Genomic DNA, 24,261 nt, shown 5'->3' with positions numbered 1-24,261 from the left:
GGATTGTCACATCCCTGAGTACTGTGGAAACAGCATGAAGTGAGCTGGGGGCAGCATGACACACAAACCTCATCCTTAGCTCTTCAAGCAAGCAGAGAATGTTTTGTTCTAATTAGAGGCAGTGCTGAAACTCCAAAAGGAGGAATGTGAAACCGTTCTTTGATAAGATTGTTCTTTTCTCATACACCTGTTGGTGATTTAGGAAACACCACATTTTCTTTTAGGAATAGTACATTAGGATTTTAGAAACAAAACCCTCCTGAAAATGGAACTGGGGAGATTGCAGATTTGGAAGGTGCTGTAGATGAGTTACTGAGTTGCAACTTGCAGATGGTACACACTGCTGCCACTCTGTGCCAGTGATTGAGGTGGCAGACAGCATGCTTTGTCCTGGATGGTGTTGCGCTTCTTGAGTATTGTTGGAATTGTACTCAACCTAATACAATGGATCTAATGCAGAACTGAAAGCTGCCAATTTGAGGGACAAAAGACATTGTTGTCATGAATAATGTCATGGTTGCTGTCATGGATAATTATAGGATTGCAACCAATAGATTTGTGAGGCTTCAATAATTTTCATCAGTTCTAACTGATTCGCCCACCACATTCATAGCTCCATTCTCACCGTCTCCTCTTCCTACATTTAATCCATCCTTATATTCATACTCTGGACAGCAGACAGCTGGTCCTTCAAGAGCCAGTCTGGCTGAGCCCCAATCTGTTTTACCAAAGACATTCAAATTTTGCTAATCATTCAAAATAAAATTGTTCATCAATACCATTGTAAATCTGTAACGGGAATCGACAGGAACAAAAAGGAACTTCAGAGTCAACAATCACCATCTTTTTCCCATTAATCTCAATTGCACCTTCTCACTATAATTTCTCTGTTCACTCAGCCTCCAAAAATTGCATCTAGTTGCATTTTGAATCCATTATTAATATTTGTATCTCTATAACTGATACCCAAGGGGTTGAAATTGCACTCCGTGATATTAGAAACGATTGCATTAATGTACTTTTATAAAGCTCCACTTTAGCAACCCATTCAAAATAACTTGGTTCAAGCCTTCATTAAAAAAGTGGACAAGGGAATTTCACATGTATGTGTTAACTATTTTCAGTTGCTACCTTAAAGACCCTTCATCATAAGATTAGGAGAGGGGGCAGTTTGCTAATCATTGCAATGTGTTCAGCTCCATTCATGAGGCCTTAGATAATGAAGCATTCCATGCCCATATGCAGCAAGTCTTGGACAACATCCAAGTGACAGGTAATATTCAGCCAACAATAGCCATCTTCAACAAGAGAGAGCCTAACTGCCTCCTCTTGATACCCATAGAATCTAGAATTATAGAAATTTAAATTAAAGAAAGAGGCCATTCAGCCCATCCTTTCAGCAATGGTCGACAAGTAGCCATCCTGCTTCATCCCACTTTCCAACTCTTGGTCCATAGCTTTTTAGGTTACTTCAAGTGCATATCCAAGTAATTTTTAAATGTTATGAGGGTTTCTGCCTCTACCACCCTTTCAGGCAGTGAGTGACACTACCATCACCAAACCCCCTCACCATCACCATCAACAATCTATGCTCACTATTTAACAGAAACTTAGCAGAACCAGCCACAAATAATTAGGTTAAAATCAGGGCTGCAGTGTAAAGAACTTAAAACATAAAATGTTCAAAACTCCTATTGCTTTTTGCACAAAAGGTGTTGTTCCATAGGCATAAGAACATAGGTAAATGTTATTATAGGAGCAGGAGGAGGCCATTCAGCCCTTTGAGCTTATCCCACCATTAAGTTGATCTGTATTTTAAGTTCACCCACCTGCCTTGGTCCTGTAACCCTGAATACCCGTACCCAACGTAATGCAGGCAAATTATGTTGATCAAAGTCAGGGATGCCAGTGCTAGCAACAGGACTATTAAACTTAATGTTCCTATATTTACCTCAGTGCAGCACCGACATTCGCAAACTATAACCATGACATTTCATCCCTCCTGCCCAAACAAACCATCTTTCAGTCACAACATCTGTAAGGCGGTGTGATACCATTTGACCAGCGAGTCTCACTGACGTTTCAATGTTAATTCACAGCAAATTACAGATATTTTTTGCTCTGTTAATTGGGTTGGGGTTTCCCTGATTTATTTCATTTAGGATCCTTTGCCAAGAGAAGAATTTTTTGTTTCATAAGTTTGGGTTGGATAGATTTTCAGGACTCAGCCATTTTGATTTAAAATATAAAATCAATAACTACTTTCTGATTGCCTTTTGACTAAGTATTTTCTTGTTCTTGGTCTTTATATTAACATATTGCAAAAGCATCTTGCATTGACCTGTCAGATGTTTGTATTGTGAAGCCTACAGCTGACACAGAGGGGCTGATGCACAGATGTTTTCAGTTTAGCCAGTTATCTTTGGATGACAGAGTTCAGACGGAATGTAGAAAGGTCACATGAGGTAATCACACAGTAGGGAAGATGCTACTCTCTCTTTTGTAGCATTGCACCATGAGTAATTAAAATAGTCTTTTGCCTCTGTTATACATCAGATAATTTTGTGAAGGATATTTTAGGTTAGTGTTGGTGCCATTGGAAATTATGCTAAGTTCTTGCATTGTTTAAATTCAAATTTGAAAAAGCTTAATTCACAGGCTGGGTCATTTAAATGCTGACTAATTTTATAGTGGGGTTGGGAATGGTCATTTTGGAGTCTGTTACAGTTCTGAGGTTTGTAAGATTATTGTATTTTGGACTATATCTTTAAATTTAGGGTAAGTGAAAGGGGTCATGTGACCTATTTTGCAGTCTGCCTAACAGTAAGCTTGGATAGATTGATTGTTAGAGATCAAAGGAGGGTTTAGATTGTTTTACTGAGAAGAAGGTGTAAATATTTATGCTTGGAGGCAATGGTGTCAGTCCCTGAGTAAACCATAAGTGGACCCTGAGTCTCCAAAAGTCCCAGAAAGATGTAATGGATATCAAATTGGAAACAGTTGTGCTATAAACTATCCATTTACTTCTATGATGAAAGTGAGTTAGGATCTAACTAACTAGCATTTCTTCTTAGATACAAAGCTAATGCATTACATTGCCATGGGGAAGAGGGCAGCGAAAGCTATTTTTGAGATCAAATTACAGGCTTCCCTATAAATCCATGAATATCTCACACAGACACGAATGTGGCTTGGTGTGGCCTGCAGCCATTTGAGAAGTAGAGAGCAGGAGACAGAAATAGACGCTCCTGCACCTGAAGCAGAGAAAATGCTGACTCTATTATTCACCACACAGAATGCGTGTGGGAAATCAAACTCAGATAGAAGGCCGAGTTTGTGAGGCTTTAAGGGAGGCTAGAAGATTCACCTACCCTTGAAGCTAAAGGGAAGGCGTAACTCTCAGTGAAAGTCAGTATTGGAATTAGAACCTACCCAGTGCGAAATGTGAAAAAAAAGCAAGTCATTTGAAGCTGGAAGTAACTGTGGACTCTTTGCTATAAGAACAGGAATTCTGTGAAGAGTGTGATATATATGGTAAGTATAAAAAGGAACAGTTTATTTTTGTAGTTTAAAGTATAAGTCGCTTACAGAAAGAAAATAGTATTTAGTCATCAGGGTTTTCTTAGTCACTTGTTACATTAAAAGCTTTAAAACGTGATATTTTGCAGTGTCATTCTTTCAGCTAATAACTGGAAGTTCAATTCTCTCTTTTAAAAGTTGTCAGTCTCTAGGGAGATTGTAACAAGTGTTAGAGAAATGCTAAGGTGTCAGCTGTGGCTCAGTGGGTAGCCTCTTTCTCTGCATCAGAGGTTCTGGGTATAAGTTCCATTCCCGAGTCTTGAGCATAAAATCTAGGCTGACATTTCCACCCTGGTACTGAAGTAGTGAATTACTGTTGGAGGTGCCATCATTTGGCCATGATATAAAACCAAGGCCCTGCCTGCCCTCTCAGGTGGACATAAAAGATCTCATGGTATATTCCAATAAGGAGCTGTCCTTCCTGTTGTCCTGGCCAATATTTATCCTTCACACTGCTGCTTAAAAACAGAGACACTCATCATTGCTGTTTGTGGAAGCTTGCTGTACATGAAATAGTTGTCATATTTCCTATATTATAACAGCAGCTACCCTACTGAAATGCCTCAGTTGGGACATACTGAGGTCATGTAAGGTGTTATAAAAATGGCAAGATGTCTGCTGGGCTAAACACAATCTCCAGAAGAGCCTGAATCTGGAAAGAAGGCCAACAAAAATTTTGTGACATTAAGAATACCACTGTTAAACTAATGAAATAGCAATAATCCAGCAGCAAAGGACAGGTGTGAGGAAGAGAGTCATTTATGGGGAGTAACTTTTATTTTTCTGTAGTGGCCAAAGGGATTGAACATTTTGGAATGATAGTGATATGTTAAAATTATATGGTTAGCTATGATTTGCTCAGTAGTAGCGTTCTTGTCTATTAATTATTCTGCAAATAAATGGCAAATCTGAAAATCTGAAGCCAAACAAAACATGCTAAAAATGCACAGCAGGCCAGGCAGCATCTGTGGAGAAAGCAGGCAGGTTAATGTCATGGTGGCCAGTCATTCTGGAGAATCAGATGAATGGGACTTGCCCACTTGGAATTAACATCCCATTCTAATGCAAGAGCATGCCCCAAGAGCAAATGGCCTCCCCACATGTTTGCTATTCCACCAGTCTTTCTATGTCTTTTTGAAGTCTATCACTATCCTTTTTATAGTTTATAATACTTGCAAGTGTTTTCACATTCAAATTTTGAAACTTCACCATGAATATCCATGTCTAGGTCATTAAAAAATCAAGAAAAGCACTGGTCCTATGAATGACTCCTGGGGAACCCCAGCAAATGCCTTCCACCAGCCTGAGAAAAACTATTGTTTACCACTACTCTCTGTTTCCTGTCACTCAGCCATCTTTGTGTCCAGGCTGCCACTGACACTTTTATTCCATAGGCTTCAACTTTTCTGATAAGTAAGTTACATGGCACTTCATTATGTATGCACACCACATCAACCACATTCCCCTCATCCACTCTCTCTGTCACCTCATTGAAAAACTCAATCAAATGAGTTAAACATGATTTGCCCTTAATAAATCCTCGACGGCTTCCTTAATTAATTCAATCTTCTCCTAGTGACCTAATTTTGTCCTGGATTGTTATTAACTTTCCCACCACTGAGGTTAAACTGACTGGCCTGTAATTACTGGGTTTCTTGAACAACGGTGTAACATTTGAAATTCTTCAGTCTTTTGGCACCATCCCTGCATCTAAGAAGGATTGGAAGATTATGGTCAGTACCTCTGCAATTTCCACTCACTTCCTTCAGTATCCTCAGATGCATCACATTCTGTCCTGGTGTCTTATCAACTTTTAGTACAGACAGCCTATCCAATACCTCCTTATCAATTTTAAAACCATCAGGTGTCTTAATTACTTCCTCTTTCACCATGACATGTGTAGCATCTTGTTCCTTGGCAAGGACAGATACAAAGGATTCATTTAATGCCTCAGCTATGCTCCCTGCCTCCATGTTTATACCCCATATTTGGTCCCCCCTAATTGGCCACAATCCTCCTTTTTGCTGTTTATGTGCCTATAGACTCTTGGATTCCCATTTGTTAGCTGGAGTCTCTTCTCATATTTTCTTTTTGCTACTTTTATTTTTTTTTCACTTCCCCTCTGAATGTTTTATATCCATTTTACTTCTCACTTTTATTATCTACCTGACATCTGTTCATACACACTATTTTTCCACTTTATCATACTCGTTAACTCTTTCATCATCTAGGAAGCTTTGATCTTGTTTGACCTATCTTTCCCACTTGTGGGAATGTAGCTTGACTGTACCCAAACTATCTCCACTTTAAATGCAGCTCATTGTTCCATTACAGTTTTGCCTGCCAATCTTTAATTCCAATTTACTTGGATTAAATCCATTCTCACACTATTGAAGTTTGCCCCCTTCATTTTTTAAAAAAACTCTGGATTGCTCCTTGTCCTTTTCCACAGCTAATCTAATCCTTATGATACTATGATCACTGTTCCCTAAATGTTCCCCTCCTGACACTTAATCCACTCTTCCCATATCATTCTCCAGAACCTAATCTAGCATTGCCTCCTTCATTGTTGAACTGGAAACACACTGATATAGGAAATTCTTCTAAACACGCTTTAGAAACTCTTTCCCCTCTTTGTCCTTCACACTGTCTCTATCCCAGTCTATATTATGATAACTAAAGTCCTCTATTATAACCACTCTATAATTCTTGCATCTCTCTGTAATTTCCGTGCAAATTTGTACCTTCATTTCTTTCGTACTATTGGTGGCCAGTAGAATACATCCAGCAGTGTAATGGTACCTCTGTTGTTTCTTAGCTCGAACCAAGTAGATACTGACTCAGTAGGGAATCTTTACTTGGGTAAATGGGCCAATTGGGGATTGACCCATTAGGTAATCTTTTCAAACAGATCGTTAACCTATTTCATTGAACTCCCAGGATTAAAGGAGTAAAATCGCAATCAGTTCCAAGTCATTCAATGATGATGCAAATGGAGGTGAGTGTCGAGTGGAGGTGAAGCAGTAATGAATGATGAGGCATTGGTTCTGCTAAGAGTTCGGGCGGAGGCATTCGCGTGTTTTCTTGCCCTGCTCCTTGACTGTTCGGATACTGCAACACGACTGTTGTGGAAACCTACACAGGGGCGGAGCTGGAACTATCCGGATCTCGCTCATTCCTTGGAGGCCAGCTGACGCAAAATCTTTTCCCACCAATAAATAGGCGCGGATGAAGGCGCCAAGAGCATTAATCGGCTTTGGAGTCTGACTGCATCGCCAATTGCAACCTTCTCCCATCGCGGCTCCTTCGTTCCAACAGCCGGGTGGGATAGCTGGGTCACTCTGAATTACTTTCCGCAGTCACCATCGCCGTCATGTTGCTTCTGCTGGTTGCCATTGTCTTTTTCGTTACCAGCATCAGCTCCACGGCACCGGGCCAGGATTCAAAGGCCACTCGGTTCGTCTGCACCTCCATACCGTTAGATGCAGACCCTACGTGCCCGGTCCCACCCGTGCCCATTCAGGTTAACACGCCCCATGAGCAGGACCTCCGCGCTACGGTGATGCACATGAGGGAGACCATCCTGCAGCAGAAGGAGACGATGGGTAACCAAAAGGAGACCATCAAAGAACTGACCAGCAAGCTGACCAGGTGTGAGAGCGCCCAACTGGAAGCCAAGTACAAGGGGAGCCGAAGGAAACAATACGACAAAGCGAATGGCAAAGACACCATGGGCGACCTCCCCCGCGACCATAGCGAAGTGGTCGATCACCTGGGTCGAACTATACAAGCGCTGAAGGATAGACTCGGGAGCCTGGAGGTAAGATAAACAACTTCAAGTCCACAGGTAAAGATATGTGAGAGTTGACAGCCCACACCTCTTACCTTTCTGTTATATTCTTTTCGTCTTGCCGAGATCTCTGCAAATGTCCCGATGTGCTACAGCTCCTTTCAGAGTAGCGATAATGATAGTAGGCTGTTAGAATTAGCTGAAGATCGGAGTGTGCATTATAGATTTCGAGTCAGGCTATGTGAGATTTAGTATTGGAGTGGAAATGATAATCCCCAAATTTGTGATTACGACTCAATTGGATCGTTTCCCCCTCAGGCTTTTACATTGATTCATTCAGGCAGTCGCTCGCGATTGTCGCACTAAAGCGGTCCAGGGCACTGAACTGTCCTCGGTGCTGAACTGACCAAAGCTGCCCAGAGGCAATGACCGGAGTTGTCCTTGGTGCTGAAACTCCTGACTTGTGAACGAAACTCCCGGCTGCTCTACAACGCTCATCTTGTTTGAAAATAATTGTTGCTATCACTGTCCGCCAGCAGCCCACATTGTGCCGGAATTGGAGTGCTGAGGTTAGCACTCAAATTTCACCGATCTCTGTAGCATATATTGGACAATAACCAGCCTGAACTTGATAATGGTTAGTTCAAGTATAATTTCTGTATTAGGATGTAACACAAGGCGCAAAATGTTGGTTTCAATGAAAGCAGTTTGGCTTTGTGAACAGGGCGAAAACAAGAAAGGGAAACACAGTGAGAGGGAATCTTCTGGCCACACGAACTTCTTGGCTGATAAAAGATGTCGGCGCTGTCTAAGGCACTTTCAGAGGCACGGGTCATGTTTGCCAGTGACACAGTTGGAACTGAGTATTAACAGCGATATACTCTGACCAAAAAAGTATCATCAGTTGATGTGTCTCATTAAAGCTCAACAGATACTCACTCTTTGTTCTGCATCTTCATTGAAAATCACTGATAATTTAATTTCCAAATCGCTGGCTCTGTTTTCATAGAATCTTAAATCTCAGAAGGAAGCCATTTGGCCCACGATGCCTGTGCTGGCTCTTTGAAAGAGCTATCCAATTAATCACAGTCATCAGTCCGTTCCCCATAGTCCTGCAAAATTTCTCCCCTTCAAGTATTTATCCGATTCCCTTTTGAAAGTTACTACTGAATTTGTATCCAGCATCCTTTCAGGCAGTGCACTCCAAACATTAGGTAAATGTTTTGTCTTGATATTGTCGAAACTAATGCACCAAAGAATAGAACAAGACCTATTTGCAACACAACGAGTACTCCTGCCAGTATATAATGAAACAAAAACCTATCTTTAGACAAGTAGTTTGAGATTAATTCATTATCATTAGTAGAACTACTCACTTATGGCATTTAGTTCACTGCAATAATTGCCACGATAATCAAACGAGCAGTATTGGTTTGAAGAGGAAGGGTGAATTGAAGACATCTGCATTTTTAATTTACTAGGAATCCGCTATGTGAGTGCATGTCAATTCAAGAGAACCCAGAGGTGGTGGTACTGGAATGGGGGGGGCGGGGAGGTGGTGGTGGTAGTGAAATATATCATTTGTATTCAACTATTAAATGGAAGTGTGTGGTTGATTAGGAACCAAAAAGGGGATTTACACATGGAGGCAGGGGGCATGGCTGAGGTTCTAGAGGAATACCCTGCATTTGTCTTTACCAAGGAAGAAGATGCTGTGCTGGCTATGGTGAAAGAGGAGGTAACTCAGACGCTTGCAGGTTTTAAAATTGATAAGGAGGTATTAGATAGGCTGCCTGTACTTAAGGTTGATAAGGCACCAGAACAGAATGAGATGCATCCCAAGAATACTAAGGAATGTGAGAGTGGAAATTGTGGAGGCACTAGTCATAATTTTTCAATCTTCCTCAGATTCATGGATGGTGCCAAAGGTCTGTAGAATTGCAAATGTTAGACTCTTGTTCAAAAAAGTTAAGGCCAGCAACTACAGGCCAGTCAGTTTAACCTCAATGGCAGGGAAGCTTCTAGAAAGATGCTTTGGGACAAAATTAATAGTCACTTGGACAAATGCAGATTAATTAAGGAAAGGCAGTGTAGAGTTGCTAAAGGCAAATCATGGTTAACTAACTTGCTTGAATTTTTTGATGAGGTAAGAGAAAGGGTTGATAAGGGTAATGTAGTTGATATGGTGTACATGCACTTCCAAAGGACATTTGATAAAGTGCCACACAACAGACTTCTGGGCAAAGTTAGAGCTCATGGAATAAATGGGACAGTAGCAACATGGATAAAAATTGGCTAAATTACAGGAAACTAGTTGTTTTTCAGACTGGAGGAAGGTTTATAGTGGAGTTCCCTAAGAATCTATATTAGGATGACTACTGTTCCTGTTACATATCAATAATCTAGACCTTGGTGTACAGAGCGCAAGTTCAAGATTTTTGATTAGTACAAAACTTGGAAGCCTTGTGAACTGTGAGGAGGATAGTGTAGAACTTCAAAAGGACATAGACAGGTGGCAGAATGGGCAGACAGATGGCAGAAAAAACTTAATGCAGGGAAGTATGAAGTGATTAATTTTGGTAGGAAGAATATGGAGAGGCAATGTAAAATAAAGGGTACAATTCTAAAAGGAGTACAGGAGCAGAAAGACCTGGGTGGAAATGTGCATAAATTATTGAAGGTGGCAGGACAGGTTGAGAGAAACTAATAAAGCATACGGCTTACTGGGCTTTACCAATACAGGCATAGAGTACCAAAGCAAGGAAGTTAAGTTAAATGTGTATAAAATACTTGTTCTGCCTTAACTGGCGTATCGCATCCAGTTCTGGGCACCACACTTTAGGAAGAATGGATAGCAGCAGTCCAAGAAGGTAGCTCACCACCACCTTCCCAAGGGAAGTTAGGGATGGGCAATAAATGCTGGCCTAACCAGCTATGCTCACACACCATGAACAAATACAAAAGACATTAGAGGGTTAGAAACGATTCATGAAAATGGTCCCAGAGATGAGGAACTTCAGTTACATTGATATATTGGATAAGTTGGGACTGTTCTCCTTGAAGAAGAGAAAGTTCAGAGGAGATTTGATATAGGTATTCAAAATCATGAGGGGTCTGGACAAAGTAGAAAGACAGAAATTGTTCCAATTGGTGGAAGCATCAAGAAAAAGATCAAAGTTAATTGGCAAAAGAACCAATTGTGACATAAGGAAAAACTTTTTTATGCAGCAAGTGGTTAGGATCTGAAACACACTGCCTGAGAGTGTGATGGGGGCAGGGTCAATTGTGGAGGTTCAAGAGGAAATTGGTTAATTATCTGGAAAGGAAGAACGTGCAGGGCTATGGGAAGAAGGCAGGGGAGCGGTACTAGGTGAATTGTTCCTTCATGGAGCCAGCACAGACATGATGGGCCAAATGGTCTTTTTCTGTGCAGTAACAATTCTATGATTCTATGAACTAGGAAATCAATATTTCTGAATCGTTGAAGTATGTGAATTGAATCAATGGGCTTTGTTTTTTTTGTTAGAATGGAGTATAATTAAAATAGCTAAATAGAAAAAATACCTGTTTTACTCTACAAAGTTAAAGAAGCATTCTGTTGTCAAACAACTGGAATTATTTAATATTTTATATCTGTTTTATGCTATCAGTTATTGTCATTATAATGTTTCAGTTTCTTTGGTTCTAACTTGGAAGGATTATTGATTCTGAATCTATTGGGCTCTCATGACACTTGCTGTTGATACCACACTACTCCAGATCAATCTGTGTATCTTCACTAAATTTAATCCAGTACCTCACAGCACAAGGCTTCGTAATAAATCCGAGCATTATCCCAATCAAGTCAATACAAAAAATATTCACACTTGGTCAAACTGAGGTACATATAGATTATAATTGAACTTAGTTATTTGGTCTTTGCTTTTTGTTTAAAGGTTCTGTTTAATTAGTTGTGATAGGCATATTTCCCAATGAATCAATTAATTTGTGTGACACTAGGACTACCAGCAACCCATGTTGAACTTAATTGAATTTTTGTATAGCAATAACATTTGTTCCATTCAGTTTTGTGTGAAATGAGATGTGGCTGATTGTAATCAGGGCCAATGCTTAGACATATAGTCTCCAAATCCATTATTTCAGTTTTATTTCATGGTTGGATATAGAAAGCAATGTTAGAAGAATGCAGTGCAGTCTTAACCTATTAGTATAATTATTCATTTTTAATCCAATAGACCCTGTCCTGCATTGTATTTTAATTTGAGAATGACAATTCTGACGATTATTTTGTTCTGTATAAACGTATTGAACATAGCATCATCAAGAAAATTGGACTTTTAAATTAAACTCTTTGCATAGACGCCTTTCTGACATGAATCTAATGTTCATTCATAATTTCTTAAATAGATGTGGCAATATTTTCTTGATTTAACTGAATTTAAATGACTTCCCAACTTTAATTTCACACCAGCTATGTTACATAAAATAAGAATTAGTTTTTTCCTTTTTATCTTGATGGTGTTTTATATAATGTTACTTGTGGCATTTATAATGTGCTTTACGTTTATTACATAGTATATGTAGTCTGTTCAGCATTATAGTAGTGTATTAAGTAAATTCCATTTAACTTAATTTCTATATGATTACACCTGTGAAATTTGACAATATGCAAATATCCTGAAAATATTACTTTTTCACAAAAAACTAAACAAAATCATAAAATTATTTTCAAGATGTACAGTTTCAACATTAAACAAAATTATAGACATTACTTTGCAATGTTCACATAATTTATGTACCAAGTGCTCCCAAATCTAATCTAGAATAGATTCATTTATTCAATTTTAAAATTGTGCTTGGTCCACATCACCGCTGCAACACCTTTCACTGCATGAGATTCACTTCATTAAGGGCAGTCTTGTACACTGGGCAGTTTTGTGATTAACCAAACATTTTATGTAGAGAAATCTGAAAGCCAAATGATAGATAATAATTTTACTTCAACGGGCATTCTATTAATGTTTTAATCCAATAAAGGAGGGTATGGCTTAACCACTCATATCCTTTCAACTAATGCTATAGGTTTGAACTTAGTTAATATCAGCAAACCAAGGCTTAGCTTGTCCGTATCAAAATGTCTTTGCCCAGTGATTTAATTAATTTTAATTTGTGAATGCCTTCATGAAAATATCAGGCAATATAGTTTCATTAAGTATTTGTGTTCTAAAATCAGATTTTGTAATTTTAAGCCCTTTGGCAATTAGAGACTGACAGAAAACTCATATTTAATAGAGCAAAAGCATTGAACCTGTCTTTGCTCCTCAATGTGAAACTGTGCTACAAAAGCTGGTGTCTGGCAATTAGCAACAACAGGGGTGGGGGAATAACTGGAGTCAGTAATGGAACATATGATCTCTTAACAACAACATTCCAAAGGGACAGATCACTAAAGTGAAAAATAGAACATCATGTGTTATTACATGAGGCAGTCTGTTTAACACACTCCCAGCCTGCTGTTATTCTCGGTGCAATACATTTCCCAACCTTTGCACTGTCAACAAGATCAGTGATTTTCAAGGAATTATAAGTGGATGACCATCTGCAAAATATTGATAGCCTTCCAGGAATCTTCTGTAAATATTGATATATTCTGGGTATCCTAAATTTCAAAAGTGTTAACTATCTAGAGGAAAACAATGCTGATGTAGTAAATGTTTTTTTTAACATTATTATATTTCAGAAATAGAAATAACCCATTACTAAGCCAATAAATAGATAAATCTGATGACTTCACAGACCACTCTCAGAATAATGACTTCAGTTTGAAAATTTATGAACTAGATGATAATGAAAATATAGAACAAATCAATGTGTATTAGGTTAATGAATAAACCTATGCTTCAAAGCTTATTGTCCATGGTTCAGTTCTTAGTACTTATGGTCTGTGTTTTATTTTGCAACAGCAGCAGACACGCCCCAATCTTTCCAACCATGCTTTCCCCAGTGACCTCCGTGAACAGCTTCAGAGAAAGCTCGGGGATTTGGAAAGTCAACTGTTAAATAAAGTCTCTGAGCTCGAGGATGAGAAATATATTCTTCTGAACGAGACTGCAGCCCATCGTTACAAGACAGAGTCTGCTCTCAATGCCTTGCATGAAAGGGTCACTGAATTAGAGAAAGGTATTGACTGAGCAAAGTTGTTGGAATATCCACCATGAATCAATAACTTTTGGTTATTTTAGAATAATACTTATTTAGATTATTTAAACTGAAAATGCATTCTATCTAATATGATTAATTGGAGAATTGCCCTTCTGGGTTTTATTTTTATCTAGTTCAACCATTTATTGATTTACACTAAAACTAGAAATCCCAATGTACAAATTGTGCTAGGGCATAGTACTAACGAACCAAACATCTGAAATCTGTTGGAGTGTCCCAAGTTTTAATTATCAACTATTATTCACATTAATTATGGCATGAAGGTAATCTTGAAATTCATACCCATAGACTAAAAGCTTGAATGGAATGTTGTGTGTCGCAATATACTTGCAGTTTTGGCTCAGTGCCTAGTACCCTTGGATCTTGTGGGTTCAAGTTCCACTTTAGTGCCTTGAGCACATAATCTAGACTTTCCCTCAATATTGCATTGGAATGTGTGTTTCATTGTTGGAGATATCATCTTTTAGATGAAACATTAAACTAAGGCCCAGTCTGCCACTTAAGTGGACATAAAGATCCTATAGCACTATTTTGAAGAAGAACAGGTGAGTTGTCCCTGGATTCCTGACCAATATTTGCCCCTGAATCAACATCACACAAGTAGATCATCTGGTCATTATCACATTGCTGTTTGTGGGAGCTTGCTGTGCGTAATTTGACTGCTGCCTTTTCTACATTACATCAGTAACTACACTTCAAAAGTATTTCATTAACAGAAAAATGCTTTGGGACACCCTGAGGTTGTGAAAGGGACTGTATAAATGTAGGTTCTTTCTTTACAATGCCCACTGGAAGCTCATATGCCTCTAATTGCAAAGCCTTAGATTGCAGAGTAATTCCAATGGTTTCAATGCAATGAGTTAATGTCCCTCTGTTCTCAGTAACATTATACAGACCTGACCCTGAAGAATATAATCAGCAAGCAAAATAGCTAGGTACAAAAAAGATGATTTTTTGAATAAAGGCATCATTTGTTCATGAACAAATTTATTTTAAAATTATAAATATTCTGTAAATAATTACTCAGAAATGCTTCTTTGAGGTTACTGGATCTGTACAAAGTGTCCTACTTCATTTGTATCTGACAAATAAATAGCTTATTATTTAATCATTAATTTTTTTGATCCCCAATAGAGAGCAGTGGCTTTAAGTCGCCTGATGATTTCAAGGTGTCGCTACCTTTGCGAACTAATTACCTGTTTGCCAGGATAAAGAAAAGTCTCCCTGAAATGTATGCCTTCACTGTGTGCATGTGGATTCGGTCCAGGGCATCATCTGGTATTGGAACACCCTTCTCTTATGCTGTGCCCGGACAAGCTAATGAAATTGTGCTCATTGAATGGGGAAAAAATCCAATTGAATTACTTATTAATGACAAGGTATGTATCACTGATTAATGATCCATATGGCACACAGGAATAACTGATCATATTATCGATTGAACATTTACTAGCGTCAAAATATATTTAAGTGATATTAACTTTTTTAGTCAAACATTTCATTGCCAACTTGAAAAATGGACCATTTTAAGAATGAATGTTTTCATTTTTGTAAGCTTATGGAATAGATTGTTAACAGGAAGAGAGAATTCCGACTGCAGCCGTTGGCTCCTAAACCCTTCTGCTTTGCTATATCACTTTTCCCCTACCTTCAAAGCTTCCTCAAAATCTTTACCTTACACCTAACTCTGACTCCCCTAACTCTGAATCCCTCTTTTGTAAAACCAATTGAGAATTCTGCTAGGTTAAGGACACTAAGTTATCATGGACATCTTGATTTTGCAGATGATGAGTTGGAAGTGGGATGAAGATTGCTGTGCAGCCTTTCTTACAGAATTGGTTGATTGTTCTTTTTGCCTCATGCTTTTACCCTTAAAACATTCCAATCAGACTTCAAACCTGTGCTAAATATGTGCACATTGTTCAGTTCTGTCACCTTAGATTTTATTATTTGGACCATTTTTGCCCTTTGTCCTCTGTATGTGGTAACTGGTAGTGAGTTGTCAGCCTTGCCAAAGTGATCATACTTTATGGTTGGGAAAACCAAAGCCATTGTTTTTAGTCCTTGCCACAAAATCTGTTCCTTAGCTACCAAATCTATCCCACATCCTGGCCATTATCTGAGGATCAGAAAGACCATTCACAACCGTGGCATCTTATATGACCTTCAGTGAGCTTCCAATCTCATATCCACTCCATCACCAAGACTGGCTAATTCCACCTCTGTGGAACTGGCTCCACCCTGGCATCAACTGGTTCCACCCTGTCTAAGCTCACCTGCTGCTGAAGCTCTCATCCATGTCTTTGTAACTGGACTAGTCAATTCTAACGCTCTCCTGGCTGGCGTCCCACCTTTTGCTTTCTGTAAACTTGATGTCACAATCGCCCAACATCCTGTGTTTGCTGACCTACATTGGCTTCCAATTCGGCAACACTTGAATTTACAATTCTCATCAGTGTTTTCAATACTTCCAAATCCTCACACTTTTCTATCTCTATAGCATCCTCCAGCTCCACAACCCATTGAGATCTCTTGCTCGTCCAATTCTGGCCTCTTGAACATACCCAATCTTCTCACCTAAAGCTCTCTGCCTCTCCAAATCTCCCCTCCCCCTTTTAAGATGCACCTTTAACCCCAACCTCTTTGACCAAGATTTTGGTCACCTGTACTAGCATATTCTTAAATGACTTGATGTCAAATTTGGTTTCATAGTGTCCCTGTGAAATGCCTCAGGCCTTTTGCAATGTTAGTGGTGCTGTATAACTGCAGATTGTTGCTTTTGTTGATGTTTTCAATGTCTGAAACAGGCTATGAGTGCTATAGGTTACTTGATAATGGGAGGGTAACGTCATGACAGTAATCAGGAAATTAGCTTGTTGAGAAAGCCCCAGCTGCTTGCCCACTTGGGTCATTGTTAAAATGGCAGTGAGGTCCCATGAGATCACTGGGAAGCCACTGAGTTGGGTGTCTTTGCTGCCTGTAACTTAACATGCCAGTCAATGAGATTGGCCCGGGAAGACTCCCAAATCCAAATGGACAGCGTTCTCTCCCCAATCCACAGTTTCTGCCATATCAGGGTGTTTAAAATTCCCCACATACGGGGAAGCAGTGGCATAGTGGTATTGTCACTGGACTAGTAATCCAGAGACCCTGGGTAATGCTCTGGAGACCCGGGTTCAAAACTCACCATGATGGTGGAATTTGAATTCAATAAAGTATCTGGAATTAAAAGCCTAATGATGACCATGTTACCATGTCAATTGTTGTAAAACAAAACATCTGGTTCACTCATACCCTTTAGGGAAGGAAACCTGCTGTCCTCGTGTTCCAGACACCACCATCACCATCCCTCTGTGTGTCCTGTCCCACCAGCAGGACAGACCTAGCAGAGGTGGTGGCACAGTGGTATATAGTCAGGAGGGTGTTCCCCTGGGAGTCCTCAACATCCAGTCAAGACCGAATGATGTCACATGGCACCAGATCAAACATGGGCAAGGAAATCTCCTGCTGCTTACCACGTACCGTCCCCTTCAGCTGATGAATCAGTACTCCTCCATGTTAAACACCACTTGGAGGAAGTACTAAGGGTGGCAAGGATGCAGAATGTACTCTGGGTGGGGAACTTCAATGTCCATCACCAAGAGTGGCTCGGTAGTGCCACTACTGACCGAGCTGGCTGAGTCCTAAAGGACATAGCTACTAGCCTGGGTCTGCAGCAGGTGGTGTGGGAAAAACATACTTGACCTCATTCTCACCAATCTGCCTGATGCAGATGCATCTGTCCATGACAATATCGGTAGGAGTGACCACCACACAGTCCCTGCGGAGATAAAGTCCTGTCTTCACATTAAGGATACCTTCCATCATGTTGTGTAGCACTACTGCTGTGCTAATTGGAATAGGTTTCAAACAGACCTAGCAACTCTAGACTAGACAACCATGGAGTGCTGAGGGCCATCAGCAGCAGCAGCAGAATTGTGTTCAGCCACAATCTGTAACCTCATGGCCTGGCATATCCCCCACTCCATCATTACCACCAAGCCAGGGGATCAACCCTGGTGCAATGAAGAGTGCAGGGGGGTATGCCAGAAGCCACACCAGGCATACCTAAAAATAAGGTGTCAAGCTGGTGAAGCTATAACACAGGACTATTTGCATGCCAAACAGCATAAGCAGCAAACGATAGACAAAGCTAAGTGAATCCACAACCAATGGATCAGATCTAAGCATTGCAGTCTTGCCACATTCAATCGTGGATCGTGGTGCACAATTAAGCAACTCTGGAAAGTTAGGCTTCACAAATATCCCCATCCTCAATCTTGGGGGAGCCCAGCACATCAGTACAAAAGATAAGGCTGAAGCATTTGCAACAATCTTCAGCCAGAAGTGCCGAGTGGATGATCCATCTCAGCCTCCTTCAGAGGTCCCCAGCATCACAGATGCCGGTCTCAGCCAATTCGATTCACTCCATGTGATATCAAGAAATAGCTGAAAGCATTGGATACTGCAAAAGCTATGGGCCCTGATAATATTCTGGCAAAAGTATTGAAGACGTGTACTCCAGACTTTACCGTGACCCTAGCCAAGCTGATCCAGTATAGCTACAGCACTGGCATCTACCCGGCTATGTGGAAAATTGCCCAGGTATGTCCTGTACACACAAAGCAGGACAAATGCAACATGGCCAATTACCGCCCCATCAGCTGACTCTCAATTATCAATAAAGTGATGGAAGGGGTCATAAAGACTGCTATCATGTGGCACTTGCTTGGCAATAACCTTTTCACTGACGCTCAGTTTGGGTTCCACAAGGGTCACTCAGCTCCTGACCTCATGACAGCCTTGATTCAAACATGGACAAAAGAGCTGAACTCCAGAGGTGAGGTGAGAGTAACTGCCCTTGAAATCAAGGCAGCATTTGACCTAGTGTGGCATCTGGGATCCCTAGCAAAACTGGAGTCAATGGGAATCGGGGAAAACTCTCCACTGGTTAGACTCATATATATCTAGCAGTAGCACAAAGGAAGTTGGTTGTGGTTGTTGGAGGTCAATCACCTCAGTTCCAGGACATCATTGCAGGGGTTGCTCAAGTTAGTGTTCTAGGCCCAACTATCTTCAACTGCTTCATCAATGACCTTCCTTCCATCATAAGTTCAGAAGTGAGGATGTTTGCTGACGATTGCACAATGTTCATCACCATTTGCGATTCCTCAGATACTGAAGCAGTCCATGTCCAAATGCAGCAAGACCTATACAATATCCAGGCTTGGGCTAACATGTGGCAAATAACATTCATGCCACACAAGTGCCAGGCAATGACCATCTCCAACATGCGAGAATCTAACCATCATTCAATAGCATCGCCATCACTGAATCCTCACAATCAACATCCCGGGGGCTTACCATTGACCAGAAACTGAACTGGACTAGCCATATAAATACTGTGGCTACAAGAACAGGTCAAAGGCTAGTGATCCTGTGGTGAGTAACTCACCCCCTGACTCCTCAAAGCCTGTCCACCATCTACAAGGCACAGGTCAGGAGTGTGATGGAATACTCTCCGCTTGCCTGGATGAGTGCAGCTCCAACAACACTCAAGAAACTTGACACCATCCAGGACAAAGCAGCCTGCTTGATTGGCACCACATCCACAAACATTCACTCTCTTCACCACTGACACATATTAGCAGCAGTGTGTACCATCTGCAAGATGCACTGCAGGAACTCACCAAGGCTTTTTAGACACACCTTCCAAACCTACAACCGCTACCATCTAGAAGAACAAGGGCAGCAGACATATGGGAACACCACCACCTGCAAGTTTCCCTTGCAATGCTTTGGAAATATATTGTCTTTTCTTTGCTGCTGCTGGGTCAAAATTTGGAACTCCCTTCCTAACAGCACTGTGGGTGTACCTACACCACATGGACTGCAGCAGTTCAAGGAGGCAGCTCACCACCACCTTCTCAAGGGTAATTAGGGATGGGCAATAGATGCTGGACTAGCCAGCAAAACCCACATCCCATGAATGAATAATAAAACATAGTGGACCAGAGGAAACTGCCCCCGTTGTGATTTACCTTATTCCCCAAAATCCTTAGATGAGTGACTTTACCTGACAACCACTTCCAGGTGTTCAATATTCTTAGTTCCAATTAGAAAATACAGAAACCTGCTAACATTTTTCTTCAGAACCATTTTGGCAAAACAACACTAAATATTGTGACTATGCTTAAAAACAAACCCTTGTGCGAATCATTGACCTTATCCTAAGTATCTTGTCAACAGGTAGCCCAACTGCCCATGAATATTAATGATGGCAAGTGGCATCACATTTGCATAACATGGACCACCAGGGATGGCATATGGGAGGCTTATCAAGATGGCCAATTACGTGGCACGGGGGAGAATCTGGCACCTTGGCATCCCATCAAAGCAGGTGGTGACCTGATCCTGGGACAGGAGCAGGTGAGTGTCACTGTATGTACCTAATAACGGCCTCCACAGTCCATCACACACTTATGATAGGGGTATAAGGTTCAATGGAAATACATAAGTTATGCATCATTCTGAAAAAAGGTTATTTAGTAAAGCTTTTATAAGAGAAAGTGTAGATTTCTTTTGTATAGTAACATTGTGGATTCAGCATATGAGCAATTTGTGACATAACATGTAGTAAGTGCAACATGCTTGGAAGGAACAAGTATCTTTGGAACTGTGGCTCCCAAAGCCCTTCACCACTGTGGTTTTCCTCAACTCATGACTAGCAAAGGTGGAGTTAAGAGACATATCCTACCCTGAGAAACCCCCTTGACATCATTGAGGATGTAACATATAAAGCAGATATCATAACTCTCTGGGACATAGTTTATTTGGACTTTCAGAAAACTTATGCAAAAGTTCCACATGAAAGACTTCTAATGAATCCAGACACAACATAGGACTAGATGCAAAATGAGTTAAATATGAAACAGGGTACGGATGACAGTTGAAATTGAGCTAGTATTGAATGGAATCCTGTAGGAGGTCAGTGCTTGAATCCCAGTTGTACTTTTTTTATTCATCATGGGATGTGGCCATTTGTGGCAAAGATCTAATTTTTAAATTTATGTTAATAGGCTGGTTATTGAAGCCAAATGTTGGCCAACTTATTGCATAAGAAGGAGGTAATAGGGGCAGAGTTTGCAGCAAAAAAAAAAGTTACATTGGCTAGGTAACTGACCAAACAATTGGTAACTGTAACTTAGCATGTTTGTGTATAAAGCATTGCACATTGGTCAAAAATTTTGCATCATTTATGTACATGTAACACTAATGAATCTCAATGTGGAGAGTTTGGAAAGAAAATGGTTATTTGTAGATTTTCTCAACGTCTATAAATAATAAATGGATATGAATAGACATCCATTATATTATTTCACATTAGGACCATAAGGAAAAAAGCGTAAAAATTTGAAAGAAAAGTTAGATAATACACATTAGGAAGAATTTTTTTTTACTCAGAGTGATGTCTGTTTTGAATAGTCTCCCAGGCAGGATAGCAGAGAAGAGAAGATGTGAACAACAGTCATATGTTGCTGTAATGGACTGGAGGGGTGAACTTGAATATGAGCAAGGGTAACAAGGAAAGGCAGGCAAATGGAGTTGAAGTACACATTAGCCATAATCTAACTGAATGATGGAACAGGCTCAAGGGACTGAATGGCCTCCTCCTGTTCCTATGAACTATTAGTGAATTCACATTGCCAAGAGACCCAAGGCACATAGTCTCCCAATTTGGAACTCATAGGCTGCACCACTAAAACAAACCCTAAAGTCATAGCAATTGGGATTAAATTGGCACTTGTACTGAATGTATTGCAGCAATTATTTGTATGTAAATTTGTTCTCATCTAGGATACAGTCGGAGGGAGGTTTGATGCAACACAGGCATTTGTTGGAGAACTCAGTCACTTCAATATCTGGGACCGCATTCTCACCTCAGATGACATCAGAAGCATGGCCAACTGCTCTGCCAACCTGGCCGGCAACATCATTCCCTGGATTGACAACAATGTGGTTGTGAATGGTGGAGCAACCAAATTGCCACTGGAGACTTGCCAGGAGCGTTTGGTTAGTTCCTGATCACTGGTCAGGATTCACATAAGTGCCGCTTTCTTTTCGTACAGACAACTTTCTGTGATATGGTTAAACATATATTCTTTTTCCCAGCTGACTTTGCATTTCGTGGGAGGGACCACTGACTGTGGTATTTTATTGTGTGTCTTTAAAACTTAATATTTCTGTCAGCCATATATCAGTAGGTAGCACGCCCGCCTCTGAGTCAGATGGTCATATGTTCAAGTCCCATACCTGTGAGTTGAACACAAAAAATCCAAGCTGACATCCCCAGTGCAGACTTGAAGAAATGCTGCACATTTGGAGGCACCATCTTTCAGGAGAGAGATTAAATTGAGGTCCTGTCTGCTTGCTTTAGTGGATGTAAAAGATCCCATGGCACTATTGGAAGATGAGCAGGGGCAAAACCCCCTGGATCCTGGCAAATATTTATCCCACAACAAACTTCACTGAAAAGTAGGTGAAATGGTTATGATCACATTGCTATTTGTGTAATCTTGTTGTGCGCAAATTGGCTGACGTGTTTCCCACATTATAACAGTAACCACACTTCAAAAAATACTTCATTGGCTGCAAAGCACATCGGGACAGCCTGAGATTGTGAAAGGTGCTGTACAAACGTGAGCCCCTTTCTTTCTGATATGCAGAAGTATCTGGGAAGATATTACCACCCAAAATGTTAATTTTTCAAATGCTCATTGACATGTGTTGTGATGCACTCTTGCCACCATGGCCCAGATTTTAGTCAATGGTGAAGCAATGATGATTGCCACCGATCTCAAAGAAAGTTGCCCAGGAAGATCCAGATCAGGTCTGGATTTCTCCTATCCCAGTGCAAGTTTGAATCTGGCGCCAAGTCAAGGGGGCCTCCCAGTTTCCAGCATCAGTGATGTTGTCAAACAGCCAATCGTGTTGAAGTATTTTCACAGACAGCAAGCCAGGAACTCAAAATGCACTTGTTATTGTTCACTTTTAATTACATTTTTCAGAAAGTGAATTGGGGCATACCCCTGGGATTACAATAGAAGTTTAAATTACATAAGCAATTTTTTTAAAAATTACTTAAATAAATGGCATTTTTTTTATCATAATGGAGAAATTTAACATTCCACAAGTATAAAATTAACCTCTTACAGCCAGGGAGGTTTTCCATGAGGAATGATGAATTTAGTACACAATTTAAACCCCAGTTACACCTCATTCAACAGGGTGTAACTATTTCCATTTTTTCTGCAAGGCAAATAGCAAAAACAGACAAGTTCTCATTGGTTAAGTAACTTCTACCTGATTGCGACCTGTGGGGACTTCAACAGCACAGCCCATGGGGAAGTATAGATCACTGACAGCAACATCTGGATTTTCGCATTTTACTGTGTACATGTGGATTCCAGAAGCTACTGTCAGTTTTAGAGAAGTAATGATGATGAACATAGACACTTTTGCCATCATTACAACCACAAAATCCTTCCCCTTCTATTCCCACAAAATATTCCCATCACAAAAATTCAGCTGGGGAAAAGAGAGACTTTCCTGCTATCACATCTTTTCTGTTTTACAGTCACTTTACCTTCTAGTTCAGCCACAGGGCAAACAGACAGTTCAGTCAGATAAAATAGCACAACTTTTTCACGCCATTGCTTTTATTCTTGATATCTGAGGAAAGACAAGGGTTTTTTTGTTGTTGTTGTATCAGTACAATTTCTTGAATATATCTGATGAAATACAGAGTAAAAGGCAACCAATCATTTTATTTATTGGGATGAAAGTTTGTAGACCTCTGTTCATAAGCTTCAACTGGCAGATATTTTTTAATTGTCAATTGATAATTAGTAGATTTAAATGAGTTTTATTCCAAGTTCGAATGGCTTTATTAAACATTTTGTGCCAAAGGTGCTTTATCCAGATTTCAGATAAAGTAAAGCACTTTGTTTTTTTTTAAAGATCGGCATGTTTTAAAAGATTGAGACTAACTTGTCCTCTGTCCTTCAGATGTGACTTGTTATTTTGTCTGTACTGTTGCCAGCTCTTGGCAAACTACCAGCATCTCACCCAAAAGGCCACTTTGCACTGCAACCCCAGCATCTCACCCAAAAGATCATTCGGCACTTGTAAGCCAAGACAATAAGTGATGGTAGGCCATTTGTTCTTGAAGGCATTGTGCAGACACCCAATCCCATCCTCAAATGCACATTCTCAGCTGGCACCAGAAATCCTGGCTGATGTTTCTTCATCCCCCACCCCCCTCACCCAGGTTGCTAAGGTCAATTCTAACATCCCCTGCCTTGTGTGTCATCTGTAAATCCAGCCAGTTTCAGCACCGAAAGCAGTATAGTTTCTGATCTCTACACCCTGACTTTCCTTATTGAGCCTTAAAAGGGGCTTGGGAGCGCAATTGGATAGGACTGGAAAGAGGTAAACAGCGTCAGATGTTTGTGGACTTAATGAGGTTGCAAATTGAATCGTTTTCAGGATGGAAGAGTGTAGATGCCAGCCTGAAAGAAGCCAGTGTGAAGTTTAAGTGAGCTTCAAAGCAACAACTTCTCCATTGAAAG

General features: G+C 40.3%; 1 protein-coding gene across 1 annotated transcript; it reads left to right on the top strand.

Annotated features, from left to right (window-relative positions):
• The first annotated feature begins 6,952 nt into the window (after window positions 1–6,952).
• Window positions 6,953–21,715, top strand: LOC121288527 (neuronal pentraxin-2-like). Its single transcript, XM_041207097.1, has 5 exons — window positions 6,953–7,399; window positions 13,333–13,549; window positions 14,726–14,970; window positions 19,880–20,059; window positions 21,488–21,715. Exons 1-5 carry the CDS (start codon window positions 6,953–6,955, stop codon window positions 21,713–21,715), a joined length of 1,317 nt encoding a protein of 438 aa, XP_041063031.1.
• Window positions 21,716–24,261: the final 2,546 nt, after the last annotated feature.

The sequence above is a fragment of the Carcharodon carcharias genome, chromosome 15 (assembly GCF_017639515.1).
Source record: "Carcharodon carcharias isolate sCarCar2 chromosome 15, sCarCar2.pri, whole genome shotgun sequence".
NCBI lineage: Eukaryota > Metazoa > Chordata > Chondrichthyes > Lamniformes > Lamnidae > Carcharodon > Carcharodon carcharias.
This window is presented reverse-complemented; position numbering and strand designations above follow the sequence as displayed.